General features: G+C 42.7%; 2 protein-coding genes across 3 annotated transcripts in view; one reads left to right on the forward strand and one right to left on the reverse strand.

The window, feature by feature from the left end:
* SCAF4 (SR-related CTD associated factor 4) overlaps window positions 1-12,530 on the forward strand; it is an 88,979-nt gene extending 76,449 nt beyond the window's left edge. For both annotated transcript variants that reach the window (XM_054974859.1, XM_054974860.1), the window contains exon 20: window positions 10,439-12,530. In XM_054974859.1, coding sequence (XP_054830834.1) covers window positions 10,439-11,253 — 815 coding nt within the window. In that variant the 3' untranslated portion in view covers window positions 11,254-12,530. The remainder of the gene's footprint in view (window positions 1-10,438) is intronic.
* A 1,319-nt stretch (window positions 12,531-13,849) lies between these two features.
* On the reverse strand, window positions 13,850-22,862 carry SOD1 (superoxide dismutase 1). The gene is made up of 5 exons (XM_054974861.1): window positions 22,663-22,862; window positions 16,806-16,899; window positions 16,237-16,306; window positions 15,171-15,288; window positions 13,850-14,122 (listed from the first exon to the last, which is right to left on the reverse strand). The coding sequence occupies exons 1-5, from the start codon at window positions 22,756-22,758 to the stop codon at window positions 14,012-14,014; spliced, it is 489 nt and encodes a 162-aa protein (XP_054830836.1). The 5' UTR covers window positions 22,759-22,862; the 3' UTR covers window positions 13,850-14,011.
* Between the last annotated feature and the right edge of the window lie 675 nt (window positions 22,863-23,537).

Raw genomic sequence — 23,537 nt, forward strand, 5'->3', positions numbered from 1 at the left:
AATGTCTGAATTCATGCTAATTGTAAGAATGGATATTACAGTCCCTCATAGTCTGCAGAATGTTTTGGTGTTTTCTAGTACAGACAGCAGTATAGAATCATAATCTCTGAAGATGTGCAGAAATGGTTTATAGTGCTTCTCCCATTTGAAGGCTGGAAAAGCTGAACTAAGAATATGCAGTCACTTCAAAGCAAAGCTTTCTCAAATGTTTAACAATGCAGTAGTTTTAGATAGCCAATGAACAGATGTTTTGGGTCTAGGTGATATAGGAAAATCTATGTAAACATATTTTATGTAAATTTTCCTCAATTATGAAGCTGTCCAAATATCATGAGGGGGATTTAGAATGACATAGGAGAATACATTAGCACAATGAACTGCACAAGGAAAAGGATTATCCTGAGAAGACTGCTTACACTTGTCTAACATTTGGTTTGAAATCTTTCAGAAATGATCTGTGCAGACCTGTTCCTAACATTCTCAGGTGATGGATAGATTTTTTCCCACAAACTCTGTCATGTCACATGTCTGTAACAGTGCTTCCCGGATGCATCAGTGAGAGGATTCTAGATACCTGCCAAATCCAGTTTATAAATACATCTCCAAAAAACTTATATGGATTACTAATTCCCTTGTAACTTCTAAATGGAGGTGCTCATGTAATAGCTTTAAAAGACTATATTTTGGCACTCAGCTGGACATCGCAACTGATGATTGTAAGAGATTAAGAAAGTAACCCTAAACTGATCTGCTCCGAATCCTGTCAGGGCTGTTCAGTGGGGCTTACTCCTAGGAAAGTGTTCTTAAGATTGCATTTTGAATCAGTGAACACTTGCCCTATGCAGTTTTAAAAGGAAATTTAAACCAACTTGTTACACAGCATCTTTCTGTATGTAAAACAGCCACTTGTATGAATTCTGCCCTAAAAGGATGAAAAATTTGTGGCCAGGAAAGTGTGCAACAATAAAAGTAAAATTCTGCAGCCTGTATAAATTATACAAATAAAAGAACATTTGGGTAATTTATTTTCCTTTGCATAATTGTTTTGTTAATTATAACAGAAGCACCCAAGGGGGCGGGAATGTTGGCAGCCATGGAAGCTGAATTCTCCACTGATGGCTATATTGTATGCTGCTTCTGCCCTTCCATGAATTTGCATACACACAGACCTTTATGCAGAAAAGCTTCCTGTGCTTTTCAGTCCATCTAAGAGCACTTACACTGTGCCCAAGGATGCAGTACTTAGTTACAATACATTAGTCAAGATGACAGTAGTCAAGATGACAGTTTCATATTTCAGTGACTACATCTTAGACCTGTTAATAATAATGTGAGGAAAGTTTGTTTTAGTAAATTTTTCCATATCCTTAATACTTTTTGACTACTGGCAATTTATTTAAATAATAAATTGAAAAACCATTAAGTTCCTGAAGATCCTCTCTTTTTTGAGAAAAGGTCATGTCTAAAACTAGGTTTGGATTCTTGTGTGTGCATCAGAATTTGAATCCACTTTTGAACAATTGAAATTGTAGCAGTTAATAAATCTTGAGAACAATTTTGTCTGTGCAATAAAAAGTGGGTTAATTTAATCAGGAGAGTTTGGCCAGTTGCACCTCAAGTAGGTAGGTGGTTATCCTTTGGAAAGATCTGCTGACGTTTCATTGCAAATAATTGGATTTTTAAAATCACCCCTTTAGGTTATGCCTGAATTTTTATTAGCATCATGTTTCCAGATTGAGCAGTACTATAAAACTGTATAACTTGTTTGTAGAGTTTTCAACAGTATCTTTTACAATTTATGCTAATACATATGTCTAAAGAAGAATATATTGATCTCTCTAGTTTGAATTTTTTACTATATTTCTAAATCTCTGTATTACTTTGAGGTTTGGTACTTTGCAGTGTTTTTCAAGAGCTTACTTACACGGTTCCCTAAAGTTTTCTAAAACTATGCTTCACACACTTTGTAGTTCTAGCAAATTTGCTCTGCGGTAAATATAAATAACTTTTCAGTCACATTAGCATTTTTATCCCTTAAAATATATGTTCAGTATGTCCGGGGTCAGCAGCCCAGCCCCCGGACTTGCTGACAGACAGCGGCAGGGGGCAGCCAGGAGACAGCAGTTCAACCGCTCTGTCTGGCAAACAGAGCCAGAACCTGCCTACTCCAGGGGGAAGGGGCGAAAGGCCAAAGCCTCAGAAGGCTGGAGGGAGCAGGGAGAAGCCAGTTAGTCCCACCCCCCATGGGGAAGAGAGGGGGCTAAGCAGGCTAGAGGAAAAGGGCCAAGGCAAGGGGAATAGGGACACAGCAACAGCCCAAACAGAGCCCTTACCTTCCAAGGAGGAGAATCGGCCACTACAGCCCAGAGCCACACCCTGGCTAGAGGACAGCAGCCTGGCTCAGGAGGTGCTAGGAGCCAAGCCCCTCCAGGTGGAGCTGCCACAGGCATTCTGGGGGAGGAGATGGGTAGCCCCGCCCGGCATCAATGAACAGGCAGCACTCCGCGAGCGGGTGCAGCAGTTTCAAGCGGAGGCAGGCCGACGGCTGGCCCACGCCCAGACACAGCAGAAGGCTGCGTACGACCGGGGTACGCGACAGAGAACCTTCCAGCTGGGGGAGAGGGTCCTCGTCCACCGCACAGTTTTCCCCAGGGAGGAGGGGGACCCCTGGCGAGGCCCCTATGTGGTGACAAAAGTATTAGGGCCCACCACCTATGAGGTCCAGTGTGGGCCTCGTCGACGCCAGAGGAGAACGCTCCACGTGAACCTGCTGAAGAGGTGGTACGAGCGGGACAGCCAGGAGTGCCGGCTGGCTGAGGACCCCCTGGAGCTTCCTGACAGCGAACTGCCATGGACTACCGAGGCCCCAGAGTTCGAAGAACCACAGGTGGACCCTCACCTCGACCCTGCCCAAAAGGCCCAGCTGCAGGACCTATGGAAGCGAGTGCCCGGGGTCTTTTCAAGACGCCCCGGGGTTACCAAATTAGTGCATCATGCCATCCCAACCCAGCCGGGGCACTCTGCCCGGTCGACCTGGCGCCCCATTCCCCGGAAGCAGTGGGAGGCGGTGAACCAGGAGACAGAGGAGATGCTGCGCATGGGGGTCATTGAACCCTCCCAGAGTGAGTGGCGCAGCCCTATAGTGTTGGTGCCGAAGCCGGATGGGACGACCCGCTTCTGCATCGACTACCGGGAACTGAACAAAGTGGCCAAGTTCGACGCATACCCCATGCCGCGGGCGGACGTCCTAGTGGGGCAATTGGGGCTGGCCCGGTACTTGTCCGTCCTCGACCTGACGAAAGGGTACTGGCAGGTACCAGTGCGCCCTGAGGACCGGGAGAAGACAGCCTTCGCCACCCCCCGGGGCCTCTTCCAGTTCCGCCGCATGCCCTTTGGCCTCCACGGGGCAGCGGCTACCTTCCAGCGGCTGGTGGATCAAGTCCTGGGGGACTGTCGGGACTTTGCAATGGCTTACATTGATGACATCATCATCTTCAGTCCCGACTGGCCCTCCCACCTGCAGCACCTGGAGAAAATCCTCACCGCACTCCAGAAGGCAGGGCTGAAGGCCAACCCCAAGAAGAGCCACTTGGGGTTCCAGGAGCTCAAGTACCTGGGGTTTGTCATCGGAGGTGGACAGGTCCGACCCCCACCTGAAAAGGTGGCCTCCATAGGGGATGTGCCCCAACCACAGACCAAGCGTCAGCTCAGGAGGTTTCTGGGGCTTCTTGGCTACTACGGGCGCTTCATCCCCCATTTTGCGACCCGCTCAGCCCCCCTGACAGACTGTCTGAAGAAGGGCAGCCCTAGTCGCCTCAGCTGGACGCCGGAGCGGGAGGCTGCCTTCCAGGACTTACGCACCGCACTATCGGACACCACCAAGCTCTGGAATCCGGACTTTGAGAAACCCTTTGTACTGGCAACTGACGCATCAGCCTCAGGCCTTGGGGCGGTCCTGATGCAGGAGCAAGATGGACGGAGGGTGCCCGTCTTGTTCCTGAGCCGCAAGCTCCAGCCAGAGGAGCAGAAATACGCCACCATTCAGAGGGAGGCCCTTGCCATCAAATGGGCCGTGGGGGCTTTGCGGTATTATCTGGCCAATAACCCCTTTACATTGGTGACAGACCTTGCACCCCTCCATTGGATGCACCGGATGAAAGAGCACAACCCTCGCATCCTGAGGTGGTACCTGTCTCTACTGCCATACCGGTTCGCCATTACCTACCGCCGGGGGACCAGCCTTAGGGATGCGGACTTCATGTCACGGCTCTTCGAGCCAGACCCCCCCCCCCCGAGCCGGTGTCCAGGCTAAGAGGGGGTGTGTGTCCAGGGTCAGCAGCCCAGCCCCCGGACTTGCTGACAGACAGCGGCAGGGGGCAGCCAGGAGACAGCAGTTCAACCGCTCTGTCTGGCAAACAGAGCCAGAACCTGCCTACTCCAGGGGGAAGGGGCGAAAGGCCAAAGCCTCAGAAGGCTGGAGGGAGCAGGGAGAAGCCAGCTAGTCCCACCCCCATGAGGAAGAGAGGGGGCTAAGCAGGCTAGAGGAAAAGGGCCAAGGCAAGGGGAATAGGGACACAGCAACAGCCCAAACAGAGCCCTTACCTTCCAAGGAGGAGAAGCAGCCACTACAGCCCAGAGCCACACCCTGGCTAGAGGACAGCAGCCTGGCTCAGGAGGTGCTAGGAGCTAAGCCCCACCAGGTGGAGCTGCCACAGGCATTCTGGGGGAGGAGATGGGTAGCCCCGCCCAGCATCAACGAACAGGCAGCACAGAAGCCAGCTGGGGCAGCTCCTCGTGAGCAAGGCCAAGGAGACTTCAGCTGGGGATGGCTCGCATTCAATCCCACCCTGCCAGCAAGGCAAGGAAGCCAAGAAGGGATTAGTGGTAGGAGGGAAACACCTGAGAGAAGGCACAGCTGGGCCAAGTCAGGAGAGGGCACAAGCCTAGAAGGAGGGCGGGGCGGGGAAAGGAAGCCCTATATAAGGTGGCTAGGAAGAGCTCTGAGGTGGTGGGTGTGAGTGAGGAGTGATAATGTGGAGTGAGAGCAGTAGGATGCAAGGGTGGAGGCTTGGAGGAGAGTTCTGGAAGGAGGAGATGAAGGAGGACGCAGAGGGTAAGCAGGCCAGGTTGAGCAGGCCAGCGAGTGAACTGAGAGGGAGTTTGGGTGAGGTATACTGCCCCTCCTTCCACAGAGCAGAGTCCTGCAGAGTCCCTGGCCCCCCTGTGACGTCAGGAGCAGACCGCCCAGTGCCACACCCAGCGGCAGCCGCGGCAAGCCCTGACACAGTAACTGCGGAGGAGTGGGAATTACATTGCTGTTTTTCTTTGCTCCACGTCCCATGAGTGCATAAATGTTTATGTACTACTGTGCACCATAGAAGGAATTCAGTTTTGATTTAGGGGACTTGAAAATGCATGTTAACAGCCTCAGTGAATATAACTGATATCTGGACAGTAGGGCACTTGAGTGCTTGAACTTAAGAAGCATTCAAAAAGATTAAGACCACATTAAGAAGCTATTGCACACAGATCAGGAAAGGAAGCGCATGAGGAATGAGCCAATGGTGAACTTTTATGGCCCTTTCTTAGTTGCCCAGGGTAATACCAATCACCACTTTGGGGTCAGGAAAGAATTTTCCTCCAGGCCAGATTGGCCAGGGATCCTGGAGTTTTTTGCCTTCCTTTGTGCTTAGATCACTCACGGAGGTGAAGGGGGAGATAGCTGTGAATTTCCTGCATTGTGCAGGGGCTGGACTAGATGACCCTTGAGGTTCCTTTCAGTTCTATGTTTCTACATTTCTAAGCTGGGGGGGCACAAAATGCAGGAGAACACTTGTGTGATGATTGATGAATGGACAAACTCGAGAATTTGACAACATGGCTTGAAGTATTTGAGCAAGTAATGGAGCAGGAGGGAAAAAGAGTAGTCTGTATCCTCTATGAAATTTTCACATCAAAGTGCTTGAGTATCACAGCGTGACTACAAGAATCTTTTAAAATCTGCTCTGAGCGTGGTTTTCAGGGAAAGCGGAATACAAATGTAATAAAACAAATAAAATCTTGATGGGGAGGTATACCTTTTTCCCAGATACAAAATACAGCACTTCATTGGAAAATGCAAAAAGTGCTACTTCTGTGAAATACACTTAGAAATGTAAAGCAAATGCACATTAATGTTCAGAAGTTTCTGGGGCTGGCTATATGTCTTCAAAGTGTTTTACAGTTAACAAGCAAGATTGAAATTAGAAAATGGAATTGGATCTTGCCTGGTTTTCCTGATACTGTCCAGTTCCTGTGCCTAAGGCATCTTCAGTGCAATCATAGTAAATAACAAAAATAGACATACATCAATCATTAACAATTGTATTTTGCCAGTTTAGTGTAGTGGTTAAGAGCGCAGGACTCTAATCTGGAGAACCAGGTTTGATTCCCTGCTCCTTCACTTGAAGCCAGCTGGTTGACCTTGGGTCAGTCACAGCTTCTAGCTCTCTCAGCCCCACCCACCTCACAGGATGTTTTGTTGTGAGGATAATAATGGCATAGTTTGTAAACCACTCTGAGCGGGTGTTAAGTCATCCTGAAGGGCGGTATATAAATCAAATGTTATTATATTATTTGTAAAATCAGTAGCATAATTCAAAGCACCTATATGGATTGAGTATCACTCTATGAAACATAGTTTATATTGTGTTGGCCAATGAATGGGAGTGATAAAATCGGTAAGGTGGCAGATTAATATTTGTTGGTGGAGAGAGAGTATTGAATCCAGAGATGTCAAGCAAAAACAGAAATAGGCGCTACAGTTCTGCATGTGAAAGATCTTATGGAAAAAACAAGTGGAGATCGAACAAGTTTCACAGTGCAAGTGCAATTGCTACTGCAATTGTTTTCTTGAGTAAGAGCTCTAGCAAAAGTAGATTTTTTGTGCTGGACCCAACCGACTATCTTCAGTAGTCAAGCAGAATTGAAGCATGCTGATATTAAAAGTAGTTATGTACTGACTAGGCTATTTACCAATATCTAATCAGTACATGGCAATGGCTACAAGGTACTCTATGAAACATTACCCAGCAATGGCTTAGAATCTGTAGTGTTTTGTATTTAGCAAATGTATAAGTTTTCATTTCAATGTATAGCTTTTAAATTTCTCTGGAATTAATTTTAATTCAATGACTGTAAGGTGTGTGTGCGCGTGTGTGTTTTTACTGTTATTTATTTCATTTATACCCTGCCTTTCTCCCCTATGGGTACCCCACACAGCTTACATCATTGTTTTCTCCTCCACTTTATCCTCACAAAACCTTGTGAGTTTGATTAGGCTGATGTGTGTAACTAGCCCAGGGTCACCCAGCAAGCTTCCATGGTAGAATGAGAGTTCAAACCCGAGTCTCCCACTTCCTAATCTTGACAATATAACCACTACACCACACTGGCAAACCCTCCCTATATAGCTATATATAGATTCTCCCCTCCCCAGAATACATTGATATTGTGAGAAGACTCACAATATCTTTAGATTGTTTAAAAATCTCAACATTTCTTAGGATTCTCATCATTGCCCTTTGGTACATATTATACCTACTGAAAGTCACAAGGTATCCTTGCAGCAACTAGGAGGATCAGACACTTATCATCTGGAAAAGGGAAGATTGGACTTGTGAGAGATTAAGTAATTCCCAGGTGTGTGTTGCACATTGTGTTACATCAGCTTTCATATTCAATTTAACCTAGCAGAAACCAACCTGAAATTAAGCTATTCTTAGTAATAATGTCAAATTTCCCAATGGAACGTCATAGGACACTGTATTTGGTGGTTACAGGAAAGAATTAATCGCTTGTTAAATACTGCACGGCACATTCATGTTACAGCTTATACAAATACAAGTTTTTCCAAAGAAGATGATGATGTGAGGTGCTTTTAAAATATTGTCGTCATCCCCGCAAGTACACTGAAGTGGTACAGTTCTATGAAATACTTGATTTTCTGGTGAAGGAGATGATAATTTTATCATTTAAAAATCAGATTTAATGCTGGTTGAAAGTGGTTTTACATATGCAGTAATCACTTTCAACCAGCATATTCTGGTCGCTTTTATTTCATTCCTCTCTGGTCTCTGACTGTAATAAAGAAAGATTGATTGAGAATCTAATCAGGAATGCTATAACCATGAATTTTAGAGACAGAGTGAAATCAAATACAAGAAACAAGTTCCTGGTGTCAGTTTAACTGGAGATAATGAAAGAAATTGAAGAGTTTATGCTCTCAGAAAGTTGAGCAATATACATTTTATAAACTAAAAATATATCCATAAACACTCTTTTGTAATATTTCAGTAATATGTGGAGATTTGGAAATGATTTAATCTCTCAGAATCAGAGAGCTTTGGTTTTTTTTTAAAAAAAATTTATTGGTGAGTACGTAAAATATTACAAAAATTCCCCATCTTACCTAAATTATATCAACCCCCACCCTTTCCCCCCCTCCTTATAGACTTCCAACAGCTTTCCAACCCTTAGCCCATCTTATTATTTAAATTACTCAACTATAATTTTTCTAAATCTTATATATATTGTGTCACTTATTCTAAGCATATTCAAATTCTTCTATATCTCCAATTTACTAATGTATCTAATCTACGTCTCCCTGTTTAACCTATCTATTTTAATACATTCTTCTTAATACTAATATTAGCTTAGATTGATTAATAACTAAATTTACCCATTAATGGTAAAAGTTACTTCTCTCTCCCCTTTGTAAAATCACGCATTAATAATTCTCAAACTGCCACAGTCCTCCTTTCACATCCCATTTTTTTTCTAAATATTGTTTCAATTTCCCCCAGTCTGCAATATATTCTCCTGGATCAAGATCTTTCAGTTTTCTTGTCATTTTGTCCATTGCTGCCATGTACAACAATTTGTAAATCCAATCTTCTGTAGTTGGTATTTCTTGCACTTTCCGTTTCTGCGCGTACAAAAGTCTTGCTGCTGTAATCATGTAAAATAGCAATGTTCTATACTCCTTTAGAACCTCTTCCATTCCCAAGTTCAGTAGCAGCAATTCTGGGTTCTTATTTATTTGGGTTTGCAAAACCTCATTATTTCTATTATATCTCCCCAGTATTGCTTAGCTACCTCACAAGTCCACCACATATGATAGAATCAGAGAGCTTTGAGTGGAAGGTGACTCCAAGGCATCTGATTGGGTAGCCTTAGCTGAGAGAAGAGGGTCTTGGTTCAGTCCTAGCAGAGAGATTGATCCAGTGTGGACAGTTGATAGAGCCCTCCAAAAAAACAATTTACCACCGACAGGAGAATGGGAAGATTTGGCAAGGAGGTTTGGGACCTAAGTGCAGACTGCCAAATGGGCCAAAGAAAGGGGGTAGATCTTCTAAGGAGAGGAGATTTTCCCTACCTAGTCAAACAGGGAGATAGGTCTGGAAAGAGAAGAGATCCATGGTCGGGTGTGGTTAAAAGCTGCCTGTGGAGACCTTCAAAATCAGTTAACAACTGAAGGAAAGCACTGGCATGTGAAGAGAGAGGGCTTGGAATACTAGAAAATGTGTATCAGCCTTCTAACCCCCAGCCTAAAAACAAGCCTTAAGTAACAGTGAAAAGCACAAGAACTGAAGTCTGTGCAGGTTCTGAACTTTACCTCGGTGAAAGTTATATATATTTAATTTTACCTCAGAAATTTTCAACTCCTGACTTCATCTGACTTTCCCCCTCTAATGTAAATGAACTAATTAGTCACTTTTTGAACTTTAAAAACTCCTCTGGTGCCATTTCAGGGGTAATCCTGGTGGAAATTGCTTCTCAAACATATTCATATTGAAAATATGCCCTTGTATGGATCACTGACCATTACATGACCATTGCTTCATGTAATCTTTTAAATGTTCTCATTTACTTAATACTGGCTGTTCTTGTTTGAAAACCCGTAATTTTGTTCTACCAAATATGGTGAGACTGGCTTTTCAGGACAAAAGCTTCATAAGCATACATTTCAGAGACTTGTGGGTATGCGCAATGTGTTCCAAGTTGTGCCTTAGTTTGTATCATTGTGTATAATGAGGATTTGTGCATCTGCATTCATGTGTATGTCAGAGCTGTTGAATTTGGGTGCTTTATCTGAATAAATTCAGGTACCTTTGTGTGTTGTTATGCTAAATATGTCGCATAACATTAAAAAGTAATTTAAATTTACACAAATACTTTTTAAAGACAAAAGCTTTGAAAGTAAAACAGTTGTAGTTATATCACAATGTACAAGAGAATGCACTACAGGGTGTCATTTGTCTTTTGAGTTCATAAAGCAGCAGTGCAATTATATGCTCTCTTGTAGAAAGAGCTAATATGCAAGCAAGCTGGATAATTGAGGCTAGCATATTTCTGAAAGTGCTGATTCACAGCTAATTTTATTTCTTTTGATGTCCAGGTACTCAAGGAGTTACACCTACTCCAGTGATTGGATTACAGACACCTTCTACTGGTCTTCTTGGTGCACGACCTGGTTTGATACCACTCCATCGACCACCAGGAATGCCACCGCCTCATCTGCAGAGATTTCCAATGATGCCACCTCGACATATGCCCCCCCATATGATGCACAGAGGTCCACCTCCAGGCCCAGGAGGCTTTGGGATGCCTCCACCTCATGGGATGAAGGGTCCTTTCCCACCACCTGGTCACTTTGTGAGGCCTGGAGGGGGGCCAGGTGGACCTGAAGATAACAGAGATGGAAGGCAATTTAGGAATGATAGACAGCCACCCTTCAATCCAAACAGAGACCAGGAAAGATTTGGAAGGAGGTCTTTTGGAAATCGAATAGAAAATGAGCGTGATCGCTATGGTAACCGCAATGACGATAGAGAACATGAGCGCCTTGGTAATCGAGACAGGAGAGAATGGGGAAGAAGAAGCCCTGAACGTGATAGACACAGAGACCTGGAGGAAAGAAACAGGCGTTTCAGTGGACAAAGAGAGAGAGATTCTAGGGATAGGGAGTCTCGCAGAGAAAAGGACGAAAATCGAGGAAAGGAGAAATCCGAACTGACAGATAGGGTAGATGGTGTCAAAAACCACGAATCCCAGAGTGGCAAAGTAGAAAACACAGACACCATTTCAGAACTTAAAAAGGGGGAGTCTGAACCCACAGCTGCAAAGTCTGCTGAAGAGTTAACATCTGAGACTACCTCATCTCTTGAACAACCTGAAGAGTCTTCTAGTTCAGTTGTAGAGGCACCCCGCTAGAGACTGGAATTTTTGTCAAAAAAGTGACATTGGAGTGTAGAGCTTTAGAGTTGTACAGTATGCTGTATATTTGCTTCTGCTATATCACAACTCCATAGTTTATGGGGCTATGTAAGCAATTTAATTGCTTTCCTTCTATTTAAAAGTTACAAAATAACACAAAATGAATAAACCATTACCCATTTTTGCTGTAACTTTTTTAAAGTTTTGACTTTAAAAAGTTTACAAGTCAGAATTAGAAGTGCTTTCTATTTTTTTTTTAATTTAAGTGAAGGTAACGGTGAAAGCTCCTTAAGACAAATAGGGATGTGTTTTTAATAAACTCTATTTTCATAACAAACTTTAATGTGTGCTATTCTTCCTACGCTGCACTGAAGTGGTAAAGGATTGTTCAACATCTTAAAGTTTGAACTGTTAATGCTGTATTGGAGTCTAAATTAGACTTTGTTAAAATTTGTTTAACATGTTTGTATAACAGTTCACAGAAGCTAAATATTTGTAGTAGTTATGTTGATTCTTAGATTTCTGCATTTTAATTATCTACATGACTATATTAGATGAAAAGATTAGTAGCTTTAAACGTTGTTTTAAGTCAAATTTTAGTGTTTGCAGTGGAATCAACTTATTTTTGCTTTTGTTTTCTACCCTCCAATTGATGCAATGGTAAAATGTTTCCCTGATAAAGTGAGATCTTCTAAGAAAGCACATCAGCATATTTTTGTAATTGAATCCATCAGTGTATTCAGGGGAGGCAAGTAAAAAAAAGACACATCAAGATACAACTGTATTCTAGCATATGTCATGGGTAGAATATTTGAAAGCAGATTTTTAATCAGATTCTTCAAATATTGTGTGCTTTGCCAATAATCTTGACTACTTCATAACATGGTCATAACACCTATCCAATTACTTTTAACTACAGAAGTACTGAATATATTAGTGCCTATACAGCAGTTTCTATAATGCAGTCAGTTGTAACAAAATGGCAGCAAGCATGAAGAAATGTGCGCATTTCCTGTTTCCATAATTATCCCCATTCACAAGGTGAGACCCTGACTCCATTATTTGCAACAAACAGTTGAAGCTCTTATACTTTGAAAGTAGCTTCCAATTTTGATTTTCTGTATGTTTTTTGTTCTGGCTAGACATGATAAATTCAGGTACTGTTCCCATTTAGGCAAAACATGGATTTGTTTCCCTTGTTCAAAGGCGGGATTTGAGGCAGAAACATTTTTCTTGCAATACTAGAATAAAAAAATCTTCATATACTTGTGAAATCAATTTCCCTGTGTTGAACTTTTGTTTCCATACTATTTTAGTTAGCTCAAAAAACTTTAACAAAAACTAGTTTAACACCACTACAAAAATGGTAATTAAGCATACAGTAGGTACTGAATAAAACTGCAGCCAGTTATCAATAAAAGCTCAATGAAGCATACAGCTACCTTGAACGGACTGTAGAAGTCTTATTCAGGCTGTTATGATTTCAGAGCCCTCTGTTAAACTAAAAAAAAAAATACGGACTTTATGCTGGTAATTTTGCTTTGAAGGAGAACTTGAATTTGTTCAAGGCATAAGGCTTACAACCTGTTGCCAAACTGTCTTCACTGGAAATGAGTACTACATAAATTGTCCGAATGCAAGATTGGTAAGCCTACAATGAATGGCTTCAGGTAAGTTTTTCTTTCTAGTCCTAGTAACAAGAGACCTCAACTCTGCCTTTGTACTGTAAATTTGCTAAAGTTTTGGGAGATGCTTAAGAGGAAGGTGGCCATGTGCTTTTCATACTAGGAATAAGCTGTACTCTTAGATCAGGGGGTCAGTGGGCTTTAGGTAAAAATGTTTAGGCCTGCACTAATGTCAAAATGATTTTAGGGGCAAATAATCCTAACAGTCATCAGGGCCAGCTCAATTTGTTAGTCAATGCAAATCAGAGTAAAGTATGAATCTGCTACGGTTTTAACAGTTTAGGAGCAGTGAAGTAGAATATTAAAAAGCTAGTCTTGGTAACATATGGGTACATATGACAGGTATGAAGCCATTTAAATTTGTGAAAGCTAATATCCATTTCAGAACTATTCAAAGCTTTGAATGTGTTTCAGTATTTTCTTTTGCAAAAAACAGGCTTGGAATAGTAAAAAAAGGCTGCAGCTATTTAGATGAAGTTAAGTGAACCACTGTGGTTGCCATTAGAATTGTGAACTATATGTTGTATTTCCTAGACAAAAAAGGGAGAGTGAACACTGACGGAGAACCTAGCTTCACAGATAAGCCACAAATTCCAGTAATGTTAAACTTGGTCACGGTATGAACTGAACAGCAAATTTCAAAGTAAGGCTACTTCAGCTTATTCACAGAAGTACTTGATATAGTGGAAATCAAACTGCACACTGGAGGTGTCCATGTGAAAGTCAGGTAAAGTAATGAAAAATCGATGAATGGCCTGTCAGAATTGCAGAATATCTAATATCAAAGTACCTTCAAACATTTTCTCCAATGAAAGTGAAATGGTTAAGTTACCCCAGAAGACTTTTCTCTCTCGTAAAAGTAAAACTGGTGGTGCCCAATCTCAGCATACTGGCAATAATTCTTGGAATAATGTTTCATTGTTACTTTAATTACAAGATATATAAAGTAAACCTGTCAGCTTAAATTCCATTTAACACAGCAATGAAATTAAATGATTAATTTTTTCCCTAATCAACAACAGAAGTTTAATTTCACAGGTATCATATTAAATGCTTTTAGCACTGAAGCGCTAAGCCTTTGCAAGCCCAATCACACCACAAGCTAGACGAGCACCAGCATTTCCAGTTTTCAAGCTTTCCTCATTTCCTCCTCTACCCAAGTCGTCTTCTTTTTCATGAACCTAAAAGTGGTAGATAAACCAGAATTATCCTGTGTTTTACAATAGCAAATAACTTTTATTAACCACATAAGTTATTTCTTAGTTCAACAATGGTCTGAATATAAACCAAAATAATTGGAGGGTCTATGACCCTAAAATTTAAGACAAGTTTTTAAAAGTTTAGTCTCACAATGCATCTGGGCCAAGGTAATAACTACTACTGTTAACAAGTAGATTTATCAGGAAAGGATCACTTAGTTCACAATAATTATTGCAGTATTAACATTCTTGGCATTAATCTGTCTCAAGCACTCTCATTGTGCTCTGGTAATTGAAGATCCAATGGGATATGGATAGTTTAACCGGAAACTTTAGAATTTGTACTTATGGCTGAAAGAACCAGTGCTTTATAGAAAGCCTACACTGTAGTGTACTTTTAGGCTACAAGATCTGTCAAATGCAATTACATCCAATTTCTTTATACATAAAGATTTGACTGCAACAATGTCAGTTTCTGTCAGAAAAGTATTAAAAACACGCTGGAAACTAGATGGTTCTTCACCACATATAAAGCTTTTGGCAAGATTCAGACCATGTGCTATATTCATAAATCTGAGCTTCAACAACCTTATTCAACAGCAGGAACTTATGCTCAACCTACCTGGAAGTTATGCAAGCAAGTATGTATGAGCCAGTGTTGTAGTTAGTGTCAGGCAAGCATCTGGGAGCCCCAGGTTCAAATCCCCACTTGCTATGGAAGCTACAAGCATCTGTGAGCCCCAGGTTCAAATTCCCACTTGCTATGGAAGCTACCTGGGTGACTCTAGGTCAATCATACACTGTCAGACTAACTTACCTCATGGGGCTGTTGTGAGGATAAAATGGAAAGGAGAACAATGTTAACTGCTTAGGGTCCCAACTGGGGAGAATGGCATACCATGCCTTAATATCTGACTTAATATCTGAGACATGCAGCAAAGATCTTCAGCAGTCTCTTAACCAAGATCATCCATCTGATGCCTTTCCCCCCAGAGAACCTGTAGGGAGGTTTGTGCCTAGTAATACTTACCACCATGCTACGCCCAATAATTGAATGTGGTCCTGAGAGAGAGATCATATGGTCCTGTATTGCCAATTTTGCCACACCAGAGGCATCTGCAGTCACGTTTCCAAGATCCCCAACATGCCTAGAATACAATTGCTTCAGTCTATTTTGCTAGCAATTACTAAATGGGGGTCTAATGAGGTTCTACTGCCACAACAGCTATTTAATAATGGAAAGCTGATGGCTTTAGTGAACAGTAATCCAGAATTAAGAGGATACTGCAACTAGTTCAAGCTGAATTTGCAAGAGTTAACACAATACCTAGCTGTTCAATTAGTTCTATGACATGCTATCTCCTTAATACCTTCTCCATCTTAGCAAGAAAGCCTTTTTCAACCATGTAATCAAGCTATGCCTAAAAGTCACATAAACAGGACTTTAGTCAACAAAGAGCAAGATCGAGTCAGGATCAAAAACTAGCATTAATCTTGAATACTGGTAAGCAGTTTTAGTATCCTGTTACAGCAATTGACTTGCTTAGCCTTCACTGCTGTCCAAATACTGGAATTCTCCATACATGCAATTCCAGTAGAATCAGCTGTAAACAACAACACGGAGTTTTGGCATACATAACTAGATGTTCTAAAGAGTTCATATGGGGTTTTCTTTATAATTTAGAGTTCCCATTAGAGAACTGACACTTTCACTGTAAAAGTATTCATGCCTCATTGTTTGGTTGTATATTGCTTGTATAAGTACTTGTATTTTACTTTATGTAATGCTGAATAAACTATATGCAGGACAAAGTTCTCTTGCTCTGGGTCAAATAAGCGTCATGTGACTAAACCAATACCATATTTCACTATTTTTCAAGCGATTGGGTACAGATTACCTTTATTTACATGTTTCCTTTTAAGTAGCCAAAAGAGCTACTTAACCTTCTAATTAATACAGGAAAGCTAAAAATTGGCTGGCAGACACAAGATTCTTTGTTACCTCCAGTGGCTGCGAGTGGAAATCACAGAACTCTGCTAGTGTGACATCAATAAAGAGTGATTTTACAGAATGCAAGAAATCGTTACATACTCACCTCTCTTCATCCTCTGGCCCACCATGTGTTTTGTTTTCAGGATTGAAATGAGCACCTGCACTGATACATCCTGTAAAAAGGTACCAAAATATCAGTCTCCCCCCACATACAAACTTCACACAAATGAGTTGTGGTCTTCAGAAAGTACTAGCAGCTCTTTCCATGAACAACCTTTGTGGTAACTGAGACACTTGAACTAGTAGATCTAGTAAGTTGGGACATCTGAATGAATGGTCACCTATTTCCACTTACATTTTTTTACTTGTGAAAATTCTGTCATGAACGCCAACCCATCTTTCACTAGGTTTTGACAAAAGTTCCTGTGCTTGGAGACATATGCCAAGGGATTAAAAAATGAAGATAAAGTACAAACACCTTCAGCCTCCGTCTCAGTTTCTATAGAAGCATGGGATCAAGTTTTCTGTCCCAGCGTTATAGTGCCCTTGAAAATGTTTCTATTAATGCTGATGATTTACTGCAATTTAATAACCCAAGGTATTGTTTTATCAATATCAGCAAAACCCATAAACAGCAGCGCTCAATAGTTAAAGTATGACTGAGAATGTTACCATTTGTGTAGTCTCCATATTCATGGACATGAAAACCATGCTTTCCTGGAGCCAAGCAGTTAATATGTCCTGAAATAACTACTGGCCCATCATCCTGAAATAGAAAAGGCAAGCCTCAGATATTTGCTAGAAAGCATTTCTATCTCCAACACAAACATAATTATTCTATACAAGATGCAAGGTAGTCTGATCTACTCAAAAGCCAGAACAGACCTACCATTCCAATCAGAAAACCAACACTTCCTGAAGTGCAATCCTATAAGCACCTTTTCTACTGCCTTTTCTACAAGAGCAGGAAAACCTTGCTTTTTTGCAGACTCAGCAATTGGGTTCTAGTAGTGTACCATAAGCAGATGTAATTGTTTAACACATGCACTAGCCTAAGCATGTGAGTCCATCATCAGTAATGAGAGGAAACGGTAGCTGAACACTTTTAGACATTGCACCTATATTATGGCATGCTCTTCTGCTAGGCATTCTTGTGACCGCCACATGGTATCTAAATGTTTAAAGTAGGCTGCTGCACAAACCCAAGACTTCCAGTATACACTTTTCATAGCCGCCTTCCTAGAGTTCAAACATAAGCACCTGACCTCTTAGGTATTAGATCTGCAATACAAAGTTTGAGTTTTGAGGTCTCCAAGGGATCCACACTGGGACAGGCAAAATTTAATTTACTCATAAGTAATCTGGAGCCAAGGTGTGAAGTGAGACAGACATATTTCTAGATGAAGTTATTTAGGATGTTAAAACTACAAGAAGAATGCAAAGAGCTCCAAAAGAATCCCTACAAATAAAATGGGTAACAAAAAGGTATGTGAAGCTCAATGCTGAAAATAAAAAAATCTAATTTCATAAATATGTTGGCAGAATTAGCACTGACTAGCTAGGGAAAGAACGTGGGCTGTAGTGGACAGTTCAATGAAAATCCATGGCAACAAAAAAGCAAAATCCCTACTAAGATTATTAGGAAACAGGCAAGCATAAAAGAGAGCCAGTTTAGGGTAGTGGTTAAGAGCAGTTGCAGGACTCTAATCTGGAGAACCGGGTTTGATTCCCCACTCCTCCACTGGAAACCAGCTGAGTGACCCTTGGTCAGTCACAACTCTCTCAGAGCTCTCTCAGTCTCACCTACTTCACAGGGTATCTGTTGTGGGGATAATGATAACACTGACGTGTTAACCACTCTGAGTGTGGCACTAATCTGTCCTGAAGAGTGGTATATAAGGGCAAGGTTATTAAAACTTGCAGGGTGATTGGAAGGAGTTGCACCAAGTTCCCTAGACCCCTCATACTGTCACCATTCCTGGCATAGATCTCAGGATCAGTAGCAGCACTGCTAGCTTCTTTATGATGTTCCTCTTTATGCTCCCCTTTCAAAGACCTTTTTGTCTTGCCCCGTCTACACAACCTTCCCCCCTATTTTTTTTCCCTAGCTGCTGCACTTTTTGGCAGCCAAAGTGTAGGGCTTGCAGTGGCAACAAATGAGCCAGTGGCAGCTTGGAGCCACAGTATGCAAGCATGAAGATGGCAGTCCTGCGTGGGCTCAATGGCACAGCTGTTAGGCCTGCAATGAATCACTGCCAGAGTAGATGGGCGCATTATGGCTCAGAGCCACAGCATCCAGGCCAGGGAGGCAAGGTCTACTTTCTAGATAGATCAAGCTCCTCCAGATGCAGCAGCTCCCTTCTTTCTATGCAGCTTTTTAAAAAAATTGGCTAGGTCAAATGGCACCCAGCCATGGCACAGTTCCTGCAGGGCCATCCAGTTGTTCACAGGGGGAAGGGAGCGGCAGCAGCCACCCTCAGTAAGCCAATGTTTCCCCTGCCTGGACTGTATGCCTACCTGCCTTGCTCAGGCTCATGCAGAGACATGTGGTAAGTTGTTTTGGGGGAATTCACCCCCCCCCCTCATCCATTTTTTCAGGTTTCAGATTTTTCTGCAACCCCGAAGTTCCTCCAAAGTTGCAAACATCTGTTTATTATATTATCATTTATTTATTGTTTGACTTTCTCACTGAGATCCAAGGCAGATCGCCCAGTGCAATACAATATAATAGAATATAATCAACAGCTAGGACATTCATTGAGCAGAGGACAATAATGAACAGTTTGAACATTCAATGAAAGACAATATGGTACAGTAGCAGAAAATTTGAAAAACAAGCTTAAAATCAATCACAGAGATGAAATCTTTCTGAAACAGAGCATAATTTAAATGGCATGTTTATCAACGTGATACATACTCCCTAGCAGGCATATGTCTATATCAGCAACTACCCAACAGAGTAGCGTATAGTTCCTGTCCCTACCAATGCATCTTTTTGAGCTATTTTTTACAACACAGCCCTATAATCTGGGCAGAAAGCTTGCCTGAATACTTGTTTCCCATCCTTTGCAGAAAGTAGGGATAGTGAGAGCTTTCCTGACCTCCTCAGGCAGGCCATTTCATAAGGTGAGGAGTATCACACAGAAAGCATGTGTGCGGGCAAGCTGCTGATTTTGCCCAACTGTAGGGTGGTATCTGCAGGCCCTGTTCAGATGACCAAAGCTGCACTGATGGAACATAGGGAGAGAAGTGGTCACACAGATATGAGGGGCCCAAGGCCATGAAGAGCTTTGAATGTAATAGTCATGACCTTGAACTGAGCCCATTAATTGATGGAAAGCCAATGGAGTGATTGTAGAATGGGAGTAGTATGCATGCTCCATCTAACTCCTGAGAGTAAACAAGCTGCAGCATTCTGTACCAGCTGGAGTCTCCAAGTCAACTTTGAGGGAGGCCTATGTATTGTGTATTACAGTAGTCAAATCTCAATGTTACTGTGCCATGAATCCAGATGCCCAGATCAGCCGTCTCAAGGTAAGGGGGCATCTTCTAGGCCAGTCTGCATTGTGAGAATGCTTTCTACAGCTGCATTTACTTGCTTCTCTAGTAGCAGAAGCAATGCCGGATCTAATATAACCCCTAGGCTCTTAACTAAGTCAGTCAGGGACAAATGAACCCATCAAAGGTGAGAAGCTCAACTTCCTTCAAGATCTCTGCTTTTCCAACCAGCATCATTTTTGCCTTGGCTGGGTTCAAGTTCAATTTGTTTGCTTTCTGCTAGCTGACAACAACTGTCAAGCAGTGACTCAGTACCTCTACTGCATCACTTGGGGATCTGGATAACAAGATATAGTGGCCCCAGGTTTAAGTATCTACACATCGAGGTAACTTGAGAATTAGATATATAATTACAATTTTTTTCACAGGTGCTCAGTATCTCCCTGCAGCTTTAGATGCATTTGGGGCAAAAATTAACCTGTTTTTGTATGCTATTCCAGTGTGAATTGATAGCCTGGGTACATGCCCAGATATAATCCAAATTTCCTTAGATCGATTTTAGCATGTACTAGATGTATCGCCTCATCCTCTTTAGCATTAGCAGATGAAGAGTTGTTCTGTCTAGCATTCCTTCAGTGATTCATCCTTTTTATTTTTTTATTTTAGCGTTGGTTTTAATTATTCCTTTTTGTTGGGTTTTAATGGTTTTTAAGATGTATTTTTATTATGTAATCCTACCTATACACTGAGTTCTCCATTTTTTTGGAAGCATGGTGTTTGAATACATGGAAGGAGATCTTCCAAACCCTGATAACAAGGAATGTCAGACTGCAAACACTCTAATTCTACAGTTGCATTTACCAGGAGTGCAAACACATACCTTTAATATATAGTAGCAGCCAGTAGGGTAAGAATGGGTGAGAACAAGGGCTGCACACACCTTGCTTTACTCACTGCTGCTGGCCTTCCACACCACCCTGTAACCTGGAGAAAAATAACCCTTTCCCTTTCTCAGGCCAAAATGGGAAGTGTCCTTCAATGGGCATGGGGTAGGGTGGGGGACATACAGCAGTGGCCTGACCTGTGCCATTTTGAAAGCAAAGTTTAGTTACACCAACCCTGTCTGTAGTCACTGTGGGTGGAGCATTTGCCTGGATGCTACCTTAGTTCCCCTTCGAGTAGTAAAGAGGGTTCCAGTCACATATTACACCTGTTCTGCACCAGCTGCACTGGCTTCCAGGTTCCCAGGTCAGGTTCAAGGTGGAGTCTTGGGTCAGGTTCAAGGTATTGGTTTTTTGGTATTGATATTCCTTTTAAGTGCAGGGCTTCCCATTCTCCATGCAGAAAAAAAATCTCCATGCTGAAGCAGCCTAGGTGAAAATAATGACTTCCAAGGTAAGCCCTAGTCATCTGTTATTTGATTTTCTTGCCAAGAAAACTGCATCACAGAAACAGCTCATGTGCCTCCCCATGAGCTGTTAAACTAAAACCATGTCAATTAAGATCCATTTTTTTAAAAAAAAACTGCATCACAGAAATTGACTATTAAGCTACCTTGAGGATTTTTAAAGCTGAAAGATGTGATATGATTTTAATTAAGAATGGCCCCAGGCAAACATTGCCTTTAATATCCATGGAGTACTGGAATTTTTGCAGGCCCCACTGTGATAATAAATGTGTGTATCCAATTTCATATGACTCAAACATACTCCCACTTAAAGAAATCCTGCAATATTCACAAGTCCTTGAAGATTCTGTCTTAGTGAATACTTAAAGTAGTTACTGCCAAAAAGCCAATAAGAGGTTGTCAAAAACAAAACGACCTAGGTCAGTCCTGTGCATACTGGGCACCTACCAAAACAATGAACCTGCAGTGCATGGACTCTTTGGAAGAATAATGATTACCAGTAAGAAACTATGTTTAATACTCGTTATATGCATTTCCTAGCCACCTTCCAGTATGTATGTTCATATACTGTTAATCACATGACCTCCTAAACCCTGTTTGCTCAAAGGATTACTATACATTTCAAAACTCTTTCTGCTCCCTATTCTCTCTCCAACAGCTAGGCTGTTCTCCAGCAACTATGATTCAGCAATTCCCTTCCTTCGGATGAGAAGCACAATACACTCCCCTTAATTTACCAAGACAGAAGCTTATGAAACAAGTACCCATATAACCTTGAGAGGATGTTTGAGATGCACTCTAGGGCAGGGGGATGCAAACCTGGAGTAGAAAAGGGTCAAGATGCCAAATATAGTAGATAAGATTACTGTTGAGGTATTTTCGTGCTACAAAAAACACTTCATTCAAACAAAAGACACTAAGAATTGTTCCTTGCTCTTGAAAAAACGACTGAGACAAGTTTCACTGTACAACTAGGGGAAAAAGGGGTTCGTATTCCCCAGACCTCCCTCCCTCCAACCTTAAAACGGGTCAACTGCCTCATAACCTCGGTATAAAAGTGTAACTAACTAAGCAAAAAGCTTCCCCGCTCGACGTTGCACGGTGTCGGCGTCTTGTTTAAATTGGTCGGTAAACCGTGCAAAGCCAGCCACGCTTTTAGCGAGCCAGGCTTACAGACCTCAAGACTGCTAACATGCGCAGCTGCTTGCGCACCGGCCGTAGCGCTTAGCCGCACGTGGAGGCTCTCTGCCTAGTCTGAGTCGCGTTTAAATCGAGATTTAGACTGCTGGCGCCGCCCCTATCAGCAGTACCCGCGAAGCCACGACTCCCACTGCAGCACCGGACCGGCATATTGTCAATTTACTGATCGACTGACGCAGACTTTCCCCTGCCGCTAAGAAACGTTTGCGAGGCGAAACCCGCCTGCTTTGCCCGTTCTTCAGGTTCCTCCCTACCATGCCCACATTCCCAGGAAAGCTCGAGCCTCGAGGGAGAGCTGCCTCTGTCCGCAGCCTCGGCGCGCGCAGCGGGAACAGCCGCCCAGCAGCCCTTCGGTGCCAGCGGACTGAAGCCAGGGAACCCCGCTCCCCTCACGCCAGCGCCGCGGAGGGGGACGGGCCTTGCCTTCTGCTCAAAGTGAACGACGCCTGTGACTTTGCTGTCCCCGGCCAGGACGCACACGGCCGTCTTCGTCCCGGACACGGCCGTCTTCGTCGCCATGTTTCGCCCCTCAGCAACAGCCTCCAACCCACAACACTCGGACCACCGAGCGCTTGCGCTACAAAGCCCCGCCCCTCTTCGACTTCTTATCCCCTCCGGTTGCCGCCTTCCCTACAATCACAATGCCGGGTTCTGCTTCAACGCCCACCTCCACGTGACTGCGTGCCTAATCTATCTACGGTTTTTATCCAATCAGGAAAAAGTAAGAGGCTCCGCCCACTGGAGTTTGAACTCTGTTGTTTGCGTTGGCCGTGGAGCGCTAGCTTGGCCTAGAGACATTTTCTTGTTTTTGACGGCCAACAGGATTATCAGACTCCTGAGGAGTTATGCTGTGAACCAAAATGGGGCTATACTGGGCAAGCGCTTTAAGAGTTGCAACCTGAATAAACGTGCCGGGAGGGGCTAAGGGGGGGAGGGCAGTCCTGTTCTTGCCTCATGTATACACTGGATCTCTCGGCTTCGGAGTCGGTCTTGTGTTTCCTAATTGTGACTGAAGTGGGTTATAGGTCGGTCTCCGTTCGTTTCTTGCTATATTTTCGCAGAATTTTTTTCTTAGGGATTGCAGTTGGGTTAAAGTATATGAATGACCTGGAGCAATTTTTTTTCGTGAGTTGCTTTTACAAAGCAAAAAGGCTCCCTGTTTTCTTGCATCTTGAAGCGAATACGGTCTTTTGGTGTTGTTTTTTTCAAATAAAGTTTTTTTTAAAAAAAACACATAGCCGGAAAACTACTCTGGAACCTCCATCAGCATTACTCATTTCTATTTGCATTTCAAACAC

Source organism: Eublepharis macularius, chromosome 3 (assembly GCF_028583425.1).
Source record: "Eublepharis macularius isolate TG4126 chromosome 3, MPM_Emac_v1.0, whole genome shotgun sequence".
Taxonomy (NCBI): domain Eukaryota; kingdom Metazoa; phylum Chordata; class Lepidosauria; order Squamata; family Eublepharidae; genus Eublepharis; species Eublepharis macularius.